Here is a 25241-nt window from a genome sequence, read left to right as displayed (position 1 = left end):
AAGATTTTATTCTCTCTTGTTGAAGGTTTTTAGGTCTAAACACAACAATATTTCCTATTGAATTTAACGAAAAATAGTACTAGGAAGAACTTTCATAAGTGAAAGCTCTAAAAGTTTTGAAAGCTTTTACTCTGTCTTGTTGTCTTGAGTATATTAATATACATATATTTCGGTTTTTAGGTCTAAAAATTACGGTTAGGTGAACAAAACTATTACAATTCCTAAATAACCGATGACCAAATTGCACTAACCATCATAGCGAAGGTATTTTATTCGGATAGGTCTATGTTATATATGTATATGCTTAAACTTTTCAGAATTTCAGAATATGTTTAGTCTTACCGAGTTGTCAAAATAGCAAAAGAAAGAAATTAGTTTTAGATCTTGTTGAATTCTTAACAAATCTATATCTTAAACTGAAGCAAACTTATATAACTTTCCTTGTTGATATTAGCTTTTCGGAGTATCAAACATTAGTACGACTTTCTCAAGTAACTTTAACTTCAACTATACTTATGCTTTAGAATAACAGATTTACTTAAACAAGCTAGTGTGAGTGAAAGCTGCTCGTATTGTATAACAGTTTTTGCACAAACGCCTAAGGAGCGAAATTTTGCTAAAAGCTTTTCGTTGACACAAACCAACCAGACACAATGAAGAGCTTTTCACGACCTACAAAGCTTTTCATAAACAACTATATTCATTCAGCACAACATGACAGCCAAACAAATTTTCGAAGTTGCCTTGGAGATAAACAAACGGCAAATTCATTTCAGTTCGACCCAAAATTTTCAATCAAAAATCAATTCAATGAAAACGTTTATAGCACACAGAAAGCATAATTTTTTTTAATTATTTTTTTATAAATACTTTCCAAAGGCTTTTAGACAAAACGCTAAAAGATGCTGTTAAACAAGGAATACTGGAAGGAAGTGATACAGGAAATCGAAGATGCAGCGCATCAAAAAACGCTTAAAGACCTCATCAAAAATTATGATCTCTCAGTCACTTTGCCAGAGGATTTGCAGCAGCGCGTTAAGAAGATAATGCCTTACGAGTTTGACGAATATGACCGCCTGGTGTATATTGCCGAATCTGCAGTGGAGACGCCGAAGTCGTTCGACATAGAGGAATCTACAGAGGATGAACTTGAGCGCAGAAAAGTGAAAAAGAAGGTACAATGAAACTGTAAATTAGTGCTTTTAAGTACAATAATGAGTGCCCATTTTAAACCAAAGGCTGTTTTCAATGAAAGTACATGCTCCGAAATCGAACGTATGGAGAACGAGTTTGTCAAGTTTGAAATGAAGCTCGACACTGGTGTGGAACGTAAGGCGAAAGCTAAGAAGCAGATTAACTGGACTTCTGGTTACATATGCAAGCCGCGACGAGAGCGTGTTAAATGGGACTCGAAGATTTACCATCTAGAACGGAGTTTGGCAGAGAAAACGCTGGACGAGCAGGCGGAATGTTTAATGGATGCGGTAAGTACTGTGTTTAATATGCTTTAAAACTTTATCTTTTACACGTTTATACGCGGATTTCTGCAGTCAGCAGAGCGTTTCACCGAGTGGTTGAACTCTGTAAGCAACAATCGTGAAACGGACATATCAAAAGCTCAACTGAAATCGTTATTCTCGATAGAGGGTGACCGCCGTCTTTTAGCTTCGATACAAACCGAGCCAAAAGAGGTGAAGGCCATTGCTAAAGCGGTGGCGGACAAGTGGAATTTGCCTGAGGTGAGTGTCATTGCTTCCTTGTCTGCACATGCGCAGTATTTTATAAACATTGCGGCTTCTTCACTTTAACAATAGATGGCCATCGAATTGAAATATGAGAATTATATTAAAGATTTGCTGAAGAATGTACCGAAGAAAGTGATAAAAGTCGCTTTTGGACGCACAGTACCATATGAGGAACGTCCTTGGGTGCCGATGGATCGTGATCGTTTGATAACCACGGTATTTCCCGACGAACTACTCTCAGGTGCAAAATTATTCAAGGGCATTGGTCATTTGCGTTCAGTGAAGACACTCAAAGAGTTTTACCAGCAACGTCCACACTTGAAGCGACCAAAGTATTTAGAGAAAACTGGTCTTTTCAGAAAGACAAAGAAATTGGCCACAAAACAAGAAATTCCATTGTACGAGTTGCTCAAGTTGGAGTACTAAGATTGTGGGCAGAGCGAGTTTTTATACGAATTTTGTATCAAATATAACCTAAAAATTTCCACACGTCTCACAACAATGATGGCTAAATAATGATAGAAAATTTGAGATTTTTAGTTTTGTTTCAAGGAAGCAGATCTCCAGGCAAATGCTTTGCATAAAGCTAAATAAAAAGTTTTTCTTAAAAGAGTTGTATTTTATTGTAGTATTGGTTATAGAGATTTGCATGGGTAAGTATTAAGACTGAGAAAAGTTGAATTATTAGACGGTTACAGGTATGCATATTTTGGGAAACTCCTTCAATTTCTTGGTAATATTTTGCCTCACATTCATCAGAGATGTGTACGATTGCAGTGAACTAGTGTCTGCTCTCATCAATTATTAATAAAATCTATTTCGATTAACTAAAACAACGATGAGTTGATGATTCGCAGAAGTGTTTGAAGATGTTCAAATGATGTTCGGGTTTACCCGGGGTTCCTGCATCGATATGTGACAATGAACGAAACATGGCTCCATCATTTCACTCCGAAGTCCAATCCACAGTCATCCGAGTGAACTGCACTCGCTCAAAAGAGTGGAAAAATACAGCCAGCTTATGGCACCTGTATTTTGGGATGCACAGAGAATAAATTTTATTGACTTAAAAAGGAAGTTCAATATTCAACTATTACACAGCGTTATTCGACCGTCTGAAGAACAAAATTGACAAAAAATGGCCACTTATGAAAGAAAAAAGAGTGATGTTTTACCAAGATAGTGCACCTTGTCACAATTAAGTGAAAATGAAGGCAAAAATTGTTTTTACTTCTACCGTACCCTACGGCCCCCAGCGACTATTTCTTGTACTGAGGCCTCAAAAAAATTATTTTTGGGAAGAAACTTTCGTCGAATGAAGGAGCGATCGCCGAAATTGAGGACTATTTTGAAGCGAAGCAAAAATCGTACAAAAATTGTATCGAAAAGTTGGAGGGTCGCTATAATCAGTGTATTACCATTGAAGGGGACTATGACTATGTTGAATTAAAAAAAAAAATTTTTTTTCAAAAATATTTTTTTACTATGGTATGATATGGTAATATTCGGGGCCTACCTGTTTTTTTTTTTTTGTATCACAAAAGACATGACTATAAATTATAAAAATGGTTTGCATTGAAGAGACTAGCCCTATTTCTTAACTCAATTATTCTTAGTGCTTATTTTTCTTAAATGTTAAAATTTATATATGAGTATAGTAAAATTGAAACGACTTACAAGGTATGACAATTAAGTAATGAGACTGATTCCATAAAAACCGTATATTTGAAAATTATTCTACAACTCTGCCATCTCCTTCAAAGTAGACTTGGTTCACAGTTTTCCCCGGCTTGCTCATGCGAGCTTTTTTCGGGCGGGGGCGTACGTAGACAACCATTGTGAGTTTTGGCGTATGGTTTCCGGGACTAAGAGCACTATTACCATACACTCTTACTGTTTTAGCGTACGCTTCCGAAGCTGTTTCGCCCAATCTGCCGCAAAATTTTATAGCGGCGCGTTGCTCTTGATTTCGTTTTTCCATTTTCGTAACGAGCACTACAAACACACGTCTACTCAAATTGACGCAGCAGGCGAACTAAACAAGCTAGCGATGGTACATATATCAATGGAAAAGATAGGGATGCCGGAAAAAGAGAAAGGGAATTTCAAGGTCACATGTTTACCACAAGCGCGGCAATAAAATCAGTCTCATTACTTAATTGTCAAACCTCGTAATCCAATATACATATATGTATAATAAACCAAACCGAACTCTGGCGGCTTCTTCTCTGTCCATATACCGGCAAAGGAGTTGTGGGTGAGAAGAAGCCGTTGGAGGTAAGGGGCAGTGGAGGGGTGGAGGGGTTTACTGCACTTTATTAGACCACCTTCACATTTCCTGACTATTTCAGTGTTACCCAAACCGAGGTTGCGGCCATTACGGATTGCAGCCTCCTAGAACCGCTAACAGGTAGAATAAGAGCGAGTCGTATTCCCGTATTCTCTTGTGTTCTAATTCTAGAAAGCTGGGCTTCGAAGAAACTGAGCCACCATCGGTATATGCGCTGTCAGCTTTTTAGGCTCAAGATCGATTCTACCAGACGCCATCGGTAGAAGCTATATGGAAGAAAATGAGATGGAAACCACTAAACACTTCTTTCTTGACAATTCAACATTTAGGAGGTCAAGACTTAAGCACTTGGGAGCGCATACCTTCAGACATCCCACCGAACTGACGGGAATAGAAATTAATCGCCTGTGCTAATTTTTATTGACTACTAAGCGCTTTGATAAATTATAAGTTCGAACACAGACATTTTTCTTTTGTATGGCTTAACAAAATACTACATATAGCAGTCCACGTGCGATCTTTGATCAAAAATTTAACCCAACGTAACCCGATGTAATCTTCCATCTAACCTACATATATGAATTCTCCCTTAAAGTATGTCTGAAACCAAACACGACAAAAATAATGTCATGTACATAAGTGTATGGCCATTATCGCGTTCATTATTGCCAAAGTTGTATATTTAGAGTTTGTTCTTTAACAATTTCATATGAATGACTAATTCTAGAGAAGTCCAGCCACCAAAAATAACCATAAAACATCAGCTAATGCACCAGCTAATGCACCAGCCACAAATATTTCATACATACGCACAATACATACATATGTATGTATGTGATATTATGTAAGACCATGCAACCCCTGCTTCCCTCAGCTATGGCGACAGCATTGCAATGTACAAATCAACTGCAAGCAAAGTGAATGAAGGAATTAATGAGTGATGTGTTCTGTTGTGTTGATGTACAGCTGTCTCCCGAATACGCGGCGGTTGGACCGCTATGCAACGTTGTTGGCGTTTGTCGCTTCGCTGCCAGCTGTCAAGTTGGTAACACAGTTAACGCTTATCGTTGATGCTGCGTGACGTACGCTAACTGACAGGTCCTCTTCACCAACCAACCGTTCACTCATATTACATCACATCAAATTCAACGCATACACGCTCACAAGGGCATACATATGTATTATGCCGATGTGCACACGAATGTTATGTATCTATAAGATGTTGTTCGAGAATCGAGATTGTAATTGCAATGGGCTCAATAATCATTTACGTCATCGAAATGTATGTAGATAACTATTTGTGTTGGAAAATCTCCGAGCGCATTTCTGCGAGGAAAATGCTCATCTACATCCATTTATCGGTAATAACCAAAAGGTGTATACAGATTTTAGAAAATGATCTAGAAGCACTCAAAACCCAACTATATAAGACTGATCAGCACCATTTAAGACAAGAAAGAGAATTGCAAGAGAGAATTCGCTATATTTTGGATAATACCTTAGGAGTGGCGTTAGCGAAGTTAGTTCGACGACCATTTTTGGGTGCAAAGATTTCTTCATTACAGAAGATAGTCTAGATTGGGTATCATCATACAAACTTATGGATATTTTATTGATTTAATCCTTAGTTATGGGTCAATAGATCCTCCTACATCACTTCTAGCTAATGTCTCCGAGCACCAGGAGAGTCAGAACAAACATTTTCACGCGACGTGTTTCTGTTAGTGGTTTCGGTGGCACCAGGCCGTTTTGGAGGGCCCGGAAGAGGTCGCTGATGAAGACCGGAAGAAAGTGAAAACGGTGCTCATTGTTTTTTTGACATCAAAGGCATCGTCCACCATGAATTTGTTCTTCCTGGACAAACCGTCAGCGCCAAGTTTTACATGGAAGGCCTCAAAAGATGCAACCGAAGGGTTAATCGGGTCATACGAGACATCACAGTCGATTGGAAGTTGCACCACGACAAGGCCCTGGCTCACACCGCCTTTCTTGTGAACAGCTACCAAACCAAGGCAGGCATCCTAACGCTTCCACAAACGCTCTACAGCCCAGATATGGCCCCCAGACTTTTTTTGTTTCCTTGCCTGAAAAGGTAGATGAAAGGGAATCCAAGCAGCATGCACCTAAGCTTGGAGATCACGATGGCAACGCTGCATCGACGAATCAGGAGCCCATTTTGAAAACTTTTAAAGAATAAATTTTCTTAAATCGACTCAGTTCTATTACATTTACGGACAAACCCTGTACTAAAATTTTTTAAGGTATATCTTTCGTGATTTTTCCGTTCAGTCTGGCAAAAGTTGGGCAGTAGAGAAGAAATTGCTTAGATCCTTCCTCCATACACCTTTACTAACTCGTATTGCCACTGCTCAGCCAGAACACCTACAATCGCAGCGAGATGAATGTTGCTTAGAGCTGCTGACTCAGAGGACTTCTTTCGTCCGCCTCTAGGTCAGAAGGATTCCGCAGCCTCACAAAGTCTAGTTGTTAAATAATAATATTGTTCAGAGGAAGGCTAAAAGATCACGTTCCCAAACCAAAGAAAATCATGTAACGATGCCCTCTCTGGCAAGCCTACGGGTTTTGCAGTTTCCGCCGGGATACTACACAAGTCGGATATCACATTAACTTGAGACCGTCAACAAGTTTAATATCAGTTTTGCCACTTTGCTATCAGAGAAAATGCACATATCTCTCAAGGAAGCTGCACTAAGGAGCAGTACGCCACTTCCGCTTAAAGTAGACCTTGCCGTTGTTGACTACCATTTCATCAGAATTGGGTATCTAGGATTAAACACACAAAGAGCCAGAGAGATGAGAAAACGTTTAACTTCAGATTAAAAAAAAGCGTACGAAAATAAATGCAGACACCATAATGATCTTCAAAAATATTAAATTTCTAAATATATTCCAAATAAGCGAAAAATAATCAATTTTCATTTCTCTGAATGACGTCAAACGCCTCATTTGTATTAAATATAAAATGAATTTATTAGTAAAGCTTAAGCTAGCATACACCCTCCACTCATTATTCATTGACATTCAAGTGAACGGTCAAAGTGATTGTTGCTCGTAAAATCCGTGCAAACACTTCACGACCCTCGTTACTTCAGGCATCCGCTTGCCAGCAGTGCCGAGAACTTGTCAAAAAGTATCATTTAACAAACATATTGACACCGTGGCAGCAACAGCGCTCAACCCCTGACACAAACCGAACTAGATATCTACACATACCCCCATATGCATCAGATGATACGCACATCCTGTGACCACATCTTTATCCGCTCACTTGTCAAAGCATATGGAAATTTTCATTGAACTGCGAAATCTGCTACAGATCCTTGCGCTACAAACCAAAACCGAAACTTTGACACATGTCCATCGCATGGCAGCGCTTCCCCCACCCCAGTTTAGCCGTTCAACGGCATGTATGCATACATATTAGCGTGCTTGAATGCCAAAAAGTGGCAAACCGCAGAGCTGAGAGTCCTTCAGACACACACATACAACACCGTTGCATGCAGATACATATGTTTGTAGTTGTAGTGGTATTGTTTAGTTGGTTGATTGCTTCATTGGTTTAGTTCGATGGTTAACTGGTTGTTCGATTGGTTGTTTATATGGCTGGTTAGCCTGGTTTTTCATCATCATCATCATCCTCGTCACCGGTTCATTGTGGTTGACATGAAAGCGTGTTCAATTGCTTGCGAAACTTTTTGAGTTTCCGTTTCATTGCTGTCCAATGATCAGCGGCAACATGGAAATACTATATGTGCCACACACACACACACATGCTAGTACATAGCGCAACTCAGTTTGCTTCCTCTTTCACTTGAGTCCGCTTGTAAGCTTGCCGAGTGTGCTCTGATTTGTTTGCCGCTGCCGAAAGGGTTGCTAACTCGCTTGATTACCCCAAATTGTATCTTTTACTTCCAGCTGTAGCGTGTGTCACTTCATTATTTGCTCATTTGTGTCATGCCATCACCCCCAGAGATGCCCATTCAATGGCTTGTTCGAGTTCATACTTCAGTCATGTGGCATATGGTGCTCATTTCCGCTCCTTTAAGCACAATTATAAACATGTTTTCGGATTTCGCTAATTTAGCTCTTAAGTATCTTAGGATAGAGTACGAGCGGACAGATTCACCACACTTTCGTTCTCACACACATAATGCATGTATATGTAAATATAATAAGCATGTGCTAAAACCCTTTGAGTGTCCAAGTGTAGAAGCGTTTTTTTGGAAAAGAGTGACAGAAGTGTGCCAAATATTTGCGGAACAAAGAACTTATCAATTTTTCTATTAATGTCAGTTGGCTTATTTGATAGCTCACTCGGATTATCAAGGCGAAAATTATTTATTGCCATCATCGAATATCTTTTTTAAAAGGGATGTTATGGAACATGGTTCCGAGAGTCGAGGATGCTTATGGAGAAAAATAATCTTTAAATTAAAAGAGATTAAAAATACATATGTAACATAATATCACAAATATCGGAGAATAAAACCTTAACTTTTTTGGATAAACGAACCATACCCTAACACCATAGATGCTGACATGAACCTACTGATTCTTCAAGACGGACCACTATAGCTTATAGTTCCCATACAAACTGGCCGATCCAATCAAAATTTTCTAGGTTGATGCAATCTTTTTTAAGGTTCGTGTGAGAAGTTTGATATTCATACGTCAATTAGTGTGTGGAAAAGTTTGTCTGGTGATTTTCACAATAGAAAAAAATTAAACAACAAAAAAAAAAACGGTTCTTAAAAATTGTCGTGTAAGCACAAGAGAGATGGCAGAGGGTCTCAATATCTCCTATGGATGCATTTAACACATTTTGGTAAATGTTTTTGGTAGGAAACGTTTCTTTGTTAGACGCTTATCAAAATCTCTGACTCTCTTGCAAAAACGACGTCTAATAAAAGTCGCAAAAGAGATGTAGCTGGGGCCCCTACATTCATGAAACGCATCATTGTTGGTGGTGAGGCGGCGCTTTATGAAAATAACGTCGAAATTATTCAACAAAAAATTACATAATCCAAAAAACCAAAATTCGCTGAAGATACTGACGGCGATTCCAGCCGAGGCTTATAATTAGTGTGTGATTTGGAGTAAGCATATTGGCATGCTGGTATTTACTCAATAGGAGCCTGATTTGAGGGCTTGTGAAAAGTATTAATATACTTTGTTCAAGGTATAAAACGCGAACGCAGTTGTAACTTTACATTCTCTGTATCTGCCTACATTGATGCTCCAACCCTGCCAGTTCAACATCTTATATTCTACTAATTATTCCTTAAATATTAAATGATGCCCTTCTCGTCTTACAGGTTAAACTACTTGTATACGTTTCTAGAGAGAAAGAGACAGTAAAAGAAAGTAAGAGAGAAGAATAAAGGATATCTGCCGTGAAATTATTGACTTAGTCACCATGCCAGAGAGAGAGCGAGAAAGTAAGAGGTTAAATTTTTGGAGAGGAAGCAAGAAAAATATCAAACTACATGTTCAGTTAGGTTCTTGATTTCATGGTCAAGATATTATGGTCCTATGGATCTAACGTATTTTTATATCAAACCGAACAACAAGAGTATGATGAGATGATTAAAAAAATACTGCATGACAAATCGTTCCGTTAATTTTCACAAAAGAAAAATCATCAAAAAAACATACCTAAGAACAAGTAAGGCAGGACTAAGTTTGGGTGCAAACGAACATTACCCACTTATGATACCTGAAATTGAAACTCGTGATCGCGGTGCCAGTTGGCTTCAACAAGACGGCGCCACTTCTCACACATCGCATCAATCAATGGATTTATTGAGAGAACACTTCGGTGAGCAGATATTTTCACGTTTTGGGCCGGTCGATTAGCGACCAAGATCGTATGATATCACACCGTTAGACTTTTTTCTGTGGAAATAAGTAAAGTCCAAAGTCTATGCGGACAATCCAGCTGCGATTCAGGCCTTTGAGGAAAACATCAGGCGTGTTATTCGCCAGTTACCAGTCGAAGAGCTCGAACGAGTCTTAAAAAATTAGACTCAATGAATGGACCATCTGAGACGTAGCCGTGATCAACATTTGAAAGAGATAATCCTCGAAAAATAAATTACAAAGAATATTCCTTCGAATGACTATATACATTCCCCATTAAATGTGAAGTTTCTGTATTTTTTTCTTTAAAAAAGCAGAGAATCTCGATATGGATCGAGGTCTCGTTATCTCGTAATTTCTATGTCTAATCGAAATAGTTTTAGGTGACAAATACAACCGTTAGGTGAACAAGACTATTATACTCCATAGCAGCATGTTGCAAGAGTATAAAAACGAAGTTCGTTGCGAAAAGAGCTCCGAACAAACAGCAGACGATAGTCAAAGGCTGCAGCAAACAATAAGCGACAATGGTATTTTTGCTGCGGCTATCACTGTTGAGGCACTTTCCAGCGCCAGAGCCGTATAGGTTAAAGGGCGCCATCCACATGGCAATATGAGCGCATCGTGTGGCAAATGAGTGAACAAAAAGAGCAAAATGTATGCATCTTTTCACTTTTTCTAGACACAAAGAGTGAGGTTTGACTTTGAACCACAATGCATGGTTCAATATGTTGCACGACTGCTGCCAGTGTGCTAGCGCAAAATGTGGCAATATTGTCTTTGATTTATTTGGCCATAAATTCATTTTTGTTTTTGCAACATCGATGCGAGGCAAGAAGATAGGAAGAGTTCGCATGAAAGAAAGTACGAATTAAAAATACCGAGAAGAGGTGACAAGCACATATGTCCATATAGATACATATGTCCGTAATAGATGATGGTTTCTCAGAAAGAGATGAGAATCTCTGGAGCATTCACAGCTTCTCTGAAAATTTTAGGAACTATATAGGCTTAGGAGTTAGTAATTGCCTGCCTAACTCACATACACTTTATATGTATGTATGCAGCAAGCATTTTTGCCTCTAAGCATCTCCAGTGTTGTGTTGCAAGTTCAGCTCAGCTTACAACAACCGAAAGTAACAGTTTTGTTCTAGTGTGTCTGTATACATTTGTACAGTATTTTGTCTCTGTAGGTGCACTTGCTTAACGGCATTTTCTAGTCATGTGCAATTCGATCTTAACAAATCTGTTCGCCATCCCCAACACAGCACATGTGGCAGACATTTGCTTGCACTCTTTGCACACACTCAATAAGCTGTTGCATCTACTCAGCATTGTTGTTGCTGGGCTCATTTTTCCGCATTGCTTGATGTGTCGAATGTTGTTAGCTTAAAAAATGGTCTTGCAACCAACGCGTGTGTTTGCTGCAAGTCTTTGAAAACAACAAAATATGCCATTTAACACCTGCCACACGTATGCGTTTTGGACACACATCTATGTGAGTGTAGTAGTAGTCCGTCTACTTTCTTCTGACACATACGAAAAATTGTGAATCTTCTTCGCTTGCCACACTATCTGCTTTGTCACTGTTGATAATCGTGCTTGCCGTGTTGCATTTGCCTCCATTTATTGCCTTCATCGTTGCAACTCTGCTAAACACACATTGTCACATTGTTGTTGTCGCTTGATTGCTGGTTATAGCATTGATGCGTTGCAAATGCCAGAGGACGCACCTGCATTGGCGATATTTGTGGTCTGTGCTCATACCTCAGGAGGCTTAATACTGACCCAGTAGGTAATGAGTGGGAAAAACGCTTTCAAATATAGGCAACTTTAAATTTTATACTCAGTCCTCGCAGCGGGGGATTAATATCCTCAAAGGATAAATGTCCATTTAGTGAATAAAATGTATGGTAAAACTCTTAAGCTATATTATGTATTTGCGCTTAATCGTTTATTTTTTATAACGGGTTATCCAAGTAGAGGTACTTTTTGTGTTATTTTTGTTCAGTACTGTTTGTCATTTCATCAAGAAAAGACATACGAACGTTTACAAATTGTTCAACTTTAGTACAAAAATTCACCTTCTGTAGAGAATGTATTTCGCGCGCTTCGTTCAACTTATGGGCAACATAATCGCCTTACTCTGCGCACTATTCGCAACACCAGAACCTACCTTGAGACCCAGAATTCATTATTAGATAATTTTCGACCGAATTACAACAGGCAGTGAAGAAAATATAGCAGCCGTAGTTGAGAGTGTACACGAAGACCGACGAGAGTCAATTCGGCGTCGTTCGCAGCAACTCAGAGTGACGTGTGGAACGACTTGGCGCATTTCATGTCGAAATCTTAAATTGATAGCGTAAAAAATACAGTTTGATGTGGTGCCACTTCCCACACATCGCATCAATCAATGGATTCATTGAGAGAACACTTTATTGAATAGATATTTTCAAGTTTTGGGCCGGTCGATTTGCCACCAAGATTATCTGATATCACACCGTTACACTTTTTATGGTGGGGATATGTAAAGTCGAAAGGCTATGCCGACAATCCAATTTCAGTTTCCATCTTCAATTTAGGCTTGGAGCAGCACATCACGCATGTCATTCAACAGTGAGCAGTCGAAATGTTCGAACGAGTTATCGAAAATTGGACTCAATGGATGCACCCTCTGAGATGTAACAGCCGCGGTCAACATTATAAAGAGATAATCTTCAAAAAATAAATGCCAAAGAGTGCTCTTTCTAATGATAATAAACATTTCCCATTAAATTTGAAGTTTCTGTGTGGTTTCTTTAAAAACAAATTAGGGAACATCGAAATGGATCACCCTTTATATTTTGGTCTGTCTGCTTTTTAGTTAGCTATTACATTCTCACAGAATGACTTGAAATTAGTGCAACAATAAAACTATACAATATTATATATAAAAAAAAGAAGAGTACATCAGAGAAATTTGTTCGCAAGGATTTATAAGAACTTTGTTCGACTTTGCTAATTTTCAGAACGGGGTTATAAAAAACTTGCAGGCATAGGTTCTTTTTTTGTAGTCACAAGACTTATAGTATACCAAAATATCAAACTTTAATACAGGCGTAAGCTTTTTATTGGTCCCAAAGTTCTTTGAATCAGCAAATCTCACACCTTCAGCGACGTTCAGGGGAATCAGAGCGATCAAATCTTTGAAAAATCGACTTTAAATTAAAATTTTATTATTTATTATATAGTATACTTATTTTTAAAATAAATGGTTAATCTTCCGATTAATCGTCAGAGTAAATATGATTCTTCTAAAAATCAATTAAGAGGGAGCTATTACCAAAAACTTATGAAATTGGTGTGAACATATTATCATTTTGAAAAGATTGTTAACGATAACACTGAATGACATTTGGCTGAATATTGGGACAAACAAATTGCTTAGAGAGATGTAGTCACAAGTAAAAAAGTGAAGTAAAAAGGTCAGTAGGGTAATCTGACCGGTTTTTTGACATTTTTTTTTATAGAAATTTTTATTCTACAATAGAACTTTTTTCACATATCATGAGGTATATCGTGGAGTGTATAAACAAATTTTTTCAGAATTTTTTGATGACATCTGTCGGAGAAATGGCTGGTGAATGAGATGCGTTTTTTCACTGGCGAACACGATTTCACATGTTTGGATCATTTGAAACACAAAAACCCAATTTATTCTTAAAAAAGCACGTGAATGGTTATCGTTCCCACTAGAATCATGAAAAATTGTTGGTAAATAAAAAAGTAATTGACGTTTCTTTTTTTAAAATTTTTTCCCATGTTTTTTTACATCAATTTTGTCGTAATATTGTCAATATAATATAAAAAATATATGGGCGATAGCCAGGCGTTTTGTGATTAAGCAAATCGGTGGAGTAGTTCGACCGGAATCATATCCGCCAGTGTCTGTTTGAAAAAAACGCGTTTAAAGTTTGAGGTATGCACTCCGAGCGCTCCGAACGTCGAAAGATATTATTATTTTTGGGTCTTTTTTCAAACCTTCCAATGGTAAAGTGGGTTTCTACATTAATTTTAAGGGTATAAAGGAACAGAAAATGCAAATTTTTTTTTTCAAGATTACCCTACTGGCCCCTTAACATTCAAATATGGATTTTCGATACTAGTCATATTGAAATCATCATTATTAAATATAGATGTATGGTAAAAAAATGTTATCTTCGAAAGAAAATTTGTTTAATCTAATAGAAAAGTCGATTTTGCCGTGTAGTGTATTTGATAGTCTTCATAAATAAGTAATAAAATGTTTATGCTGCCACTAAAATAATTTTTGTGTAATTTAATAGTTCAATAATGGAAAGAAAAAACAATTTTGACTTACCATAATTAATGTAGAATTTGCTTTTGAATACTACCGAACTGATACTTTTATTTTATTACGCAAGAACCACTTATGACCGTCATAATAATGTTGGTCACCTTAAAATAAAAAAGAAAAAATAATTATAAAATAAATAAACTTTATATTATATAAATGTGTTATATATTTTTATATAATAATAAATTATATTTTGTTCTACGTGTTGAGTCATGGCTAAACTCTTTTTTAATCTACACTGAAAGCAGTTGCCACAGAGATTGCAATAACAATTCTACATTTATCTTACTGTTTGCTTGTTTATCTTATGAAAATTGCGAATGTTTTATAAAAATAATAGTAGGCCTATTTTAAGAACCGTATCAGCGTGGCATCATCCTTAGATTTGGTTAGATAAAACCTATCGAATGTGTTCATCCTAATATTAATTGTAGTTTTGGTGACAAACAAAAATGTTCGGTATATGCGAACGTCTACTTCGTTTACAAGAAACCTTTATGAAAAAAAGTATCCAAAAAGTTCCGATGTAAGTGCATTTCAGAAGTCAATATAAATCAGTTGATTGAACTGCAAAGATAATTCCACTTCTAGAACAATCGTTGACTCATAGATGTGCGTAGTAAATTATGTACCATTGGGAACTGCTGAAATCAACTGAGAAATCGAGTGGTTGAAGAATACCATGATTAAATTTGGACGCATCTTAAGATATATACATTTGTAATTTCCACTCCGCCTAGAACCATTTTCACTCCTAAAATACTTTCACATACACGTCCTTTCTAAGTGCCGTTACACCTATGAATTGCAAGCGCAGATGACAAGCATTGTTGCAGCAACATTAGCAGCGCATACACGCAACATGCGCACCTGTAACGCTAATGATCCGTTCCCATTAAGATATGAGCATATAATTGGCAACATTGAAGATGACATTTATGATGATTACAGCAACGCAACGGGACAATTGTGACCAAAAGGCCAACCGCACGTGAATTTAAAACTTAGATGGCAGTAGACAGAGAATTGGCAACAATTGGCATTATACTCGTACATACATAAGAGTACAAACAGTATGTAGCCAAGTAACTTCGTTTAGCGGTCGGTCGGTTAAAATAAAATAAAAGTTCGTGCTAAGTGCTTTTGTTTTAGCTTTCTGTCAGTGTGTCTATCTGGGTATATTGCATGGCAACAACAGAATGTTTACGAAGCACTTGTGAAGCTGACATTAAAAATTTGCGCTTCAAGTTGCAACAAAGTCTAAACAGGCTTCGTTTTCAAAATCGAAGGAAACGTTTTTCGATGTGTAAAAGTCGTTCAACACGAAGGTAATTTTTGCTGTGAGAAAGCGAGACAATATTCCAAATACTAAGCCCGCGCCATAGGAGAGATGATATTATAATGCCACTCTCATAGAAATCCTCCATGCTATTGATAAAAATCTTGAATCGATATTTTCACCCGCAAAATTATTATATAAAGTAATTACATAAGGATCTCCCGACGAAGATCTTGGAAAATAACGGGTGATCCAAATTGAGATACTTTTTTCAATCGCGACGTTTTGGAGCCAAATTTTGTTCAGCGATGAGACCCATTTCTGGCTCAATAGGCATGTTTTTTGCCTAGAATTGAAGACTGTGATCTCGGTGACATTTGATTTCAAGAAGACGGCGCCACTTTCCACACATCGCATCAATCAATGGATTTATTGAGAGAACACTTAGGTGAGCAGATAATTTCACGTTTTTGGCCAGTCGATTGAACACCAAGATCGTGTGATATCACACCATTAGATTTTTTCGTGTGAGGACATGTAAAGTCTAAAGTCTATGCGGACAATTCCGATTCGACCCAGGCTTTAGAGCAAAACATTACGCGTGACATTCGCGAGTTACCAGTAGAAATGATCAAATCCATCGGAAATTGGACTCAACGGACGGATCATCTGAGACGTAGCCGCGGACAACATTTGAAAGAGATAATCTTCAAAAAATAAATGCCAAAAATTGTCTTTTCGAATGATAATAACCCATAAAATTTGAAGTTTCTGTGATTTAAGGAACCTCGAAACGGATCACCCTTTCCGGTCTTATGTCAGACAGTACAGTTTCAAATTGAGATTTTAGCTGTAAAGGATGCGTATGTTCGTAGCAGATAATTCTCTGACAATTCCACAAAATACATTACAAACTCTTTCTAGCTGACTTTACTGGTTTGGCCACGGTTTGCGCCGATTTATTTTATGATCGATTGACCAATTCCAGAACAACGAAGTATTTTTGTGGAATTTCCAAGGCTTACTGCGACATATTTCGAACGCCTCGAACCTAGTGTGATTATTACAAATAATTATACTAATTTATACTGTTGGTGCTGGAACAGCTTTACGATATTTGCTTTTGAACAAGAACTAACCATGGAAGTATTTATATGACTCCCTCGAAGAGGGTGCTTGTTCTTAAATAAATATTAAATCGCACCAAAGATTGCAGATATGTACAAAATTTAGTTCCATTTTTCGTGGTTTAAAATCTTTAAGCCACTATTAAGGTCTGACTCAATTCATAATAACTTTTTTCTCAAAAGACGAGTTACGTCGATTGGGCCTGTAAGTATATAGCCGAATTAGTCCCTCAGTTTTTGAGATATCGGTCTGAAGTGGTTTATTCGTCCCTTTGTACGCAAGAAGTTGATCATTTGTCGAAACTTGCGTAATCCGACCAGTATAGCATATAGCTGCCATACAAACTGATTGATCTGAATCAAGTGTTTGCTAGTTTAGATTTCAAAATTCGTTGGGTATGGGCAAATATTAATCTAGTTAAAGGCCGCTTATTAAAAAAAATCGTTAATTTAGAACTATTGATATTTAAAATAAAACAAATTAATTATAATTTCAGAAACCATATTCCCGCTTCATTGCCAAATTTGAGCCAACTCGCATATTTAGCACACCATTCACTAAAGTCAATTAAGAGAACAATTGTGAACACCTCGCATATATCATCTCCCTAACTAGCTAACAGTAATTGCGCTGCTGCATGCAACATGTTGATCGAGTATAAGCGAGGTCTCAACAAAGGATTTCACACACCTACAACAGCTGAATTAAGTGCTGCCATGTATGGCACCAAGTCGAAAAATACAACGGGACTAATCTAGGCAGCTTCGAATAGTTTTCCAATTGTTGTGGCACACAATAAATATGCATGGCTGTGTGTAGTAGTACCACCACAACAACACTGGCCACTTGTTGTGCGAATAGTTTCAATCAAAGTCAACGGGGTGATGTTGACAACATTCAATATTTTGCTTGCAACACCTACTCTACATACGTGCAACACCTGCCGCTGTCACTCAGCACATCTCGTTCGCATGTCAGTCAATTCATTGCCTTTTTTGCCTTTGTATTCCAGCTGTTGTTCTTGCCGCCATTGTTGGCAATATTGGCCGGGCTGAATGCAAGTGCGCCAGCCGCTCAAACATTAATTGCTTTTAAAAGCGTTATCTGTGTACATGCAGCGCGCCATACACCAATCCCCATAGTGATTGTGTGATCATGAATAAAATGACGAATGCAAATACGAAGTAAATAAATAAATAAATTGTCGAATAGCAAGAAAATCGAAAAAAATAATATCGATAACAATAAAAACTCTTAACAGCAGTGTGTTGAATATTGAATAGAATTGGTTTTGTATGGGTCAGAAATTAAATCACTTGTCTTCCTATGAATTTCAATTAAGGCAATCGCTTGGACATCGAAACGAAGACAAAGTGCTGTGTTGCATAGACACACATACATATGTACACATATCCAACATACTAATAGAAATATAAAAATCTAACGAAAAACAAGAAAAACGTTAACATTGGTTGTATTGAATCTATAATAGTAATAGGCTTCAAAAATAAAGACAAAGGATTTCTTAGTAGAACTTGATTCTAATCATTCCGTTTGTAAGACAGCTATAGTGTTTTGATCTGAATAAATTCTTCGTAGATTTTACCATTGAAACAAACAATAACCCATGCCACCGTGGAGATATCTCTTCATCTGAAAATATTTTCCATACAAACACTTGGAAGGAAGGTTAGTGGATGGGTTTATTGTCAGGAGCTCTCTATCAACTCCAGTTTCAGGCTTCCTGAATATTGTAGTATCTTCCAAGCCGAGTTGAAGCCATCAAGATAGCAGTAGATCTGCTTCTCCGGAGTGCAGCCTTCTTTAGAGACGTAACCATTCACTCAAATAGCAGAGCGGCGATACTAGCCTCGAACTCATTTACAGTTCAGGGTTGGTCGAGGAGTGCCTAACATCGCTATCAATAGCATCGAATGTCTTTGTGATAAGACCGGTATGGGTGTCGGGCCACAACGGAATCGCAGGAAAGTGTAAAGCTGATGAGCTAGCAATAAATGGCACCCTAGAACCGCTGCCGATAGAATGGGAGTGGGTCGATGCACCCGTATCCTCTTGTGTTCTACTACTAGATAGCTGGGCTTCGCGGACTATCGGTACTTGCGCTGTCGCAAAAGCCTTTTTAGTCCAAGATTGATCGCAGGAGATATAGTGATCTCTTTGCCCTCAGTAAGACTAGCCGCCTAACTTAGTTCCAATCGGTCAGTAAGGATATGAGAAATATTTCAGATCAAAAAAATATGATAATTTGTAGTTTCAACAGAAACATGCGCCAAACATCACATCCAAATTATTCAGTTTCAGCAAGGAAAATGCTTAATAACCGTCGAAAGTAAATCACGAGAACTAGCTACCCAGTACTTCAGGTTTGAATACTCTATGGCTTCTTTGAGCGTTGATTAGCTAAAAGCAATCTTCCCTAAAACATTTCGCCTGAGATATGCTTAAAAATTATGAAAAACGCAGCAAAAAGTACTCAAAGGACCTTAACAAAACAAATAAGGAAATGGTAAGTTCGAGTATAACCGAGCATTTCGAACTCTTGCATCTTGCAAGGATTAACGTCGGGGTAATACCTTCGGGTACATAAGAAAAATTATATATTTCACACATTCAACGATATCTTCGGTAAAAAGTCAACTATAGTCTCTGGGATTCACATATATAACAAACGGGTATTCCTTGCTACTGCAATCTCCTGTGCCTATAAATTTCTTAGTTTTGTGATTAACTATGGCACTTTATACTTTTGCTGTTTTGTGGGATTACGACCGTCTACAAACTAATCCATACTTTTCTGCGAGTACCAACTTTCATCACGATACTTCAATTTGTATTCAAATTACAGCAATCTCTGCCATTATTAAAACCGTGAAAAGTTTGAATAAATTTCCCATTTTCCTGGGTTGTTTATTTCAAATTACTTTACCTCATCATTTTGGGTTTATCATAATGATATATTCGGTATTTTTAACCTCATTACACTGATACTCGTTCACCAATATTCGGTACCTCAACTGTCATTTCGAATACATCACTGTAAGACACATCACAGTCTGTCATCGTTGGCGCTTTGTGAGGAAATGGGATTAAGAAACAATAGCTTGTCAGCTCTGAAGATTGAATTTACGTGTAAGTAGTACTCGTATGAGAAAATATTTATGAATTAAATTCGAATTGTCAATAATAGTGATTCGTTCTCAATCATCCTATCCTCTGCATTGTATAAACTGATGGAAATGCTTACTTGCATGTGTCATATGAATATTATAAATAAGAGATTGCATAAGAACTGATATCTTGTACTTCACTCATGCTCTATTTAATAGAAAAGGCGACGTGAGAATTGTAATATCATAAAGAAATTAATATATATTTTATAGAAGCTTAAGGTTGCTCTGAAGTCGTATACAAAACTCTCTCACTAGATCCAAAATAAGTTTCGTTAAAATGAGAGAGAAAATATGTAAGTAAGTTTTATTTAACTGATGTCTAAACTAACCCATTTTTATACCCTAAACAGGGTGTATTAAGTTTGCAAATATGTTTGTAACATTCAAAAGGAAATGATCAGTGTGACCGAGTCGATTTAGCCGTATCCGTGTGTCTACACATATTTGAACAATTGGAATCCTGTGCTTGTATAGAAAAAGTTTTCCATTTGACAAGGTATTTTCATGAAAGGTTGCATGACTTATTGCCCCAGGCACTGATGCAATCCTCGAAGAAATTGTTCTCATTGACAGCATATAGCATATAGCTGTCATACAAACTGACTGATCAAACTTTTTGCAAGGAAACTTTTGAATTTGTGAAGGGTATTATTACTACGACACATTATCAACGGATAGATTAAACGACTGACCGTTTATAACACATAGTAAATGAGTATGAAATGTGAAAATTGAAAATGGAAGACAAAAGAAAGATGGAAAATGTCTGCATTATCTGTTTTGAAACCTCATTGCAAGAGCCCATTTTCAAAATATAGTAAAAAATATATTTACATTTTCTCAAGTCAGAAGTTGAAAAAAATTTTCTGGGGAAACATTCTCACTTTGTTTGTGCTGTAATTCTGCACTGCACTGTGTCGAATTGTAATACTTTTTTTCATTTTCAATCTCCTCAATAAAACATTTTAATTTCAGATATTCAATTAAACAACTTGTTTGTTAGTAAATATTGAAACCAAATTATGAGTACAAGGTGGTTCATAGTAAAAATGTAATGAAAACTAATAAAAGTCGATTCTTTCGTTATATTTTTTTGCTTATTCGAATTTTTATTAAACACGATTTAGCTCATTTGGTGGCTTCGACAAGTTTCGCAGCAGCTAGTTCTGTAAACCGTATGACTTTATCGGTGTTTTAAAGATAGGAACTAGAGCTCTTGGTATTGGATTCATCGACTAACTGGATTTACCGGATAGGGCACTATTCGAATAATAATATTCGGTTTGTAGTATAGTTGTAAGTCGTCGACTATTCGATTAACTGCTCATTTTCGACTATCCGGTTAAGCGTTCGTTGTTGACTTTTCGAATAGTAAACGTTCAACTAACATATAAAATTGTTTTCTATAAATATAAGTTTATAAAAACTTTTTAGTTTAGTAAGCAATAATCCAAGGCTGCTTGCATTTCAAGCAATTTTCATTTATTCAAATACTCGAAGCCGGGCAACGATTCGAATAATCTTTCTACTGAGACATTCGCAATGTTACGACTATTCGAATAGTATTAATCGGTAGATATTCTAACGACGATTACAAACAGGATATTCGAATAATCGGTTTTCAGGTTATTCGAATCATTTTAAGAGCCTAGTATGAACCACTGCAAGACAGTTGTCATAATATTGATCTTGACATATTTCTTGAACAATTATAGAGGCCTCAAATAACAGTGTTATCTTTAGGGTTTAGTATCGCTGAAAAAGAATTTTCAGTCTCAAACTGCTGAAATCGCAGACTCAAGTTCTTATCTATACGAATATGCCACTGTAGGGCTTGATAATGATCGAGCTAATATTTTAGCCTCGAAAATCTTAGGCAAAAAAAAGGCCTTCTAAAATCCGTCCCAGAATCAAACGAAAATTTCTATGTTTCAACGCGAGAAATTTGTCAAAAATATTATTCGAAATAAATATAAAGCATTTCTAAACGTACCACCTTATACTTACGTCTACATACTATAAAACAGCAGTTTATGTACGAACAAAAAATAGCGGTTAGGTAAAAAAAGAATAATAAGCCACCAGTGGCACTTATGGAACGTAGAGGCAACAATCTAATAGACGCTTACTGTTGTTTGCGGCAACATTAAATACTATACGTACCATGTACTAGGTGTAATATATGAAAACAGGGTTTGTCTTCGCTGCATTTCAGAACCGGTAAGTGCTGCACTTTTGATTTCCACCGCTTTGTCAGACAATTTAGACTAAAAGCAAATGGAACGCAGCTCTAATGTGATTTCCCGTTTAAAGCAAACTAATAGCCAGGGAAACACAACCGCAGCAGCTACACACACACACTACCCTTCAAGGATGATTTTCCAATATGGCTACCTCACACCGTATATGTGCCTTTATGTAACGTTGGCAAATTGCCTCTACCGCATTGATATTCAATTAAAGGCCTTTAGTTGCATTAAAATTGTGGCATGTTTGTGTTTTTATTTTGCTACCTTTCGGTTTTTTTTCTGCGAAAGTATGTTTTATTCTAATGAAAATGCGCAACGAAATTCAATTATCTTGTTACTCTCCCGCTTCGATGCATTTTGAAGCTTTGTGCGTGCTGCTGGGCGGCGGTGCAACCAAACGGTGGGCGTTTTGCTGACCTGCAGTTCAAAGCGTTATTGTTTGTTTGCGTGTGTTTGTTTTTCGGCAACATGGCAATAAAAATGTTGCGACGTAATTCAAACGAAAAACAATAGCAACAACAGCAACAAGAGAGGTAACAAAATTTAATTTCTCCCTTGCAACACAATGCGGCACTTGGTTTTTTCGCACGCACGCCTCGCAGACACGCTTATACACGCACAAAGGTATTTACTCCTAAGTGCCCATATACTCATATACATATGTATGTATATTAAATGAAAACAAAGGCTAGCCGGAAAGTAACAGGTCATAATGTCATTTTTGTAGCAGCGAAATGTCGCTGTTTGCTGCATCCGGTTACGAACCACCGACAGTGTGGTAGTTGCATGTTGCTGCGTAGTTTGTAAGTAATACCCACACCTCGCGCTGCTGCAAGTTGCAGGCACACTGTAAAAATTATCTGTTAGATTGACGAAAGTCAGGTGTTTTGAAAACAATTTCGGAATGCCGACAGGACTATCCAAGGCTATAGCTGAGGGTATATATGTATAAACGCATAAAATTTAAATTAATAGAGTAGAGTAATAGTTTATGCTACTGTGGGTAAATTTTTCGCGAAAACCCATTCCTTAAAATATTTATTTTTTTTTCTAGGATCTCGAGTGTTTAATTGGCACAGATTATTTCAAACGGGTCGAGAATGCGTGGACGACCAATCACGCCCAGGATGGCCATCGACATCAACTAATGATCAGCACGTCAATAAAATAAAGGAATTGATACATGAGAATCGATGATTAACAGTCAAAGATCTTACTGTCATCGCTGGAATATCGAAAGGATGAGTGAAAAACGTTTTGAAAGATCTTTTGGGCCTAAGAAGACTGAAAGCACGAATTTTTCCAAAACCACTCAAGTTTTTTGAAAAACAGCGAGGTGTTATCGTCTATTAAACAATGCTTTCAGCCTACAGGGATGTCGTGAAACGTATTTTTACTGGCGACGAGTTTTGGATCTATGCTTACGACCCGAAAACAGATGATCAATCTGATGAATATCGTGACAAGGGTAAGCCGAAGCCGAAAAAACCAAGTCAAATGAGGTCAAAAATCAAGATTATGTTTACAGTTTTCTTCGACTATCGAGGTGTGGTACCCACCGAACACTTTCCGACCAGGAAACTGTCATAAAGGAATACTTTTTGATTACTACCGTCGCAGACTGCATTGATTCTACGTGAATTTTCTGCCAATTTCAACCAATATCGTGCCGCAAACCACGGTTTTCGCCAGACTTAGCTCCGTCTAACTTCTGGTATTCAGCAAACTCAAACGACCGCTCCGGGGAAACCGTTTTGAGTCAATTAAAGACATTAAATGTGGATTGCTATACAATTGAAGGCTATTTCAGAAATTGACTTTAACAACTGTTTCGAGGATTGCAAAAAACGTTAGGTTGGGGAATTACTTTGAGGGAGACGACATAAGTTTTGAAGAATAAACTAAGAATTTTGAAATTATGAACAAAGCCTTACTATTTTTTACTCACAGACTTATATAAAGATAAATTGGTCAGGTCTCCGTTTTGACACGTAGAGGGCTTAATAGAATTGAATCGATACGATTTTTATTTAGCCGTAATCTTCATAAAACGTTATAATTTTTAGTAAAGCAGGTTTTGTTATTGTAAAAAAAATGGATTAAAAGGAATTTCGCGTGTTGATAAAATATTGCTTTTTGAAGATAATAAATACAGTTGAAGCAAAAGCGTGTCTTGATGACGAGTTTTTAGTCACTGACCAGGAAAATAAACTATCAAGGATTGGTATGCCAGGTTTAGATAAGGTGAAATGAGCACCTCAAACGGTGAACGCAGTGAACGCCCAAAAGAGGTTATTACCAAAGAAAACTTCAAAAAAGTTTACAAAATAATTTTGGATAACTGTAAAGTGAAGTGATTCGCGCTAGCAAGCAATCTAAAGATACTAAGTGAAGGTGTAGATCATAACAGTCACGAATATTTGGGTATGAGAAAGAGCTTTTAACTCAAAACACCGACTTTGAGGGTATTTGGAATTCAACCGTAATAAAACCGAGTTTTTGCGTCAAAATGGCTCCGTGATTTCACTTCGAAATTCAATCAACAGTCATCTGAGTGGATTGCATACGACAAATCCACTCCAAAGCTTGTGGGAAAGGTTGTTGTGGAAGTATATTAAAGAATGTCTAACTTCTCGTCAAGTCACTTTGTAATAAAACTAATATGGGTACACGCCACTGCAGAATCGTAAGCTGACGAGCTGGAAAGAAAAAACACCTTAACTCCGCTATCAATAGAAGGAAAACGGGTCAAGGTACCACTATCGTCATACAACTGGCTAGACATGGCTGTCATTAGTTCTTCAATAAAGTTAGCTTTTATCTGATTGTAGCTGTTCCAACTAATCGTTGCCCTAAAGGTGTGCACGTGGTAAAGCAGAAACTATTACCAGATGTCAGTTCTAGAAGCTTTAAAAAAAATGAGTTCAAAACATCTTAACACTTGCTTGATGATTATAGAGCTTTTGTGAGATTAGTGCTTAAAAATCTTTGAGCTTCCTAGTGAGTTGGCGGTGGAATAGAAATAAAAGGCCAAAGTAGATTGTTGTTTGCCTCAAAAGACTTATAAAAAAAAAGCGAAACGCTCGATAATTTCATAATTTCACTATCAGAGAAACCCC

At 37.3% G+C, this 25241-nt stretch overlaps 1 protein-coding gene across 1 annotated transcript; it reads left to right on the top strand.

Annotated features, from left to right (window-relative positions):
- Positions 1 to 760: 760 nt before the first annotated feature.
- On the top strand, positions 761 to 2326 carry LOC105222017 (uncharacterized). The gene is made up of 4 exons (XM_011199178.4): positions 761 to 1175; positions 1239 to 1484; positions 1551 to 1739; positions 1815 to 2326. The coding sequence occupies exons 1-4, from the start codon at positions 903 to 905 to the stop codon at positions 2169 to 2171; spliced, it is 1065 nt and encodes a 354-aa protein (XP_011197480.2). The 5' UTR covers positions 761 to 902; the 3' UTR covers positions 2172 to 2326.
- Positions 2327 to 25241: the final 22915 nt, after the last annotated feature.

Source organism: Bactrocera dorsalis, chromosome 4 (assembly GCF_023373825.1).
Source record: "Bactrocera dorsalis isolate Fly_Bdor chromosome 4, ASM2337382v1, whole genome shotgun sequence".
NCBI classification, from domain to species: Eukaryota; Metazoa; Arthropoda; class Insecta; order Diptera; family Tephritidae; genus Bactrocera; species Bactrocera dorsalis.
Note: the sequence above shows the minus strand (reverse complement) of the source record. Positions and strands in the feature narration are given on the sequence as shown.

Excerpts from the sequence above, each read along its gene's own strand:
- LOC105222017 (XM_011199178.4), top strand. The coding sequence starts at position 903 with ATGCTGTTAAACAAGGAATACTGGAAGGAAGTGATACAGGAAATCGAA. Across the intron at positions 1,176-1,238 it reads GCAGAAAAGTGAAAAAGAAG|GCTGTTTTCAATGAAAGTAC; the intron begins GTACAATGAAAC and ends TTTAAACCAAAG. Across the intron at positions 1,740-1,814 it reads ACAAGTGGAATTTGCCTGAG|ATGGCCATCGAATTGAAATA; the intron begins GTGAGTGTCATT and ends CTTTAACAATAG.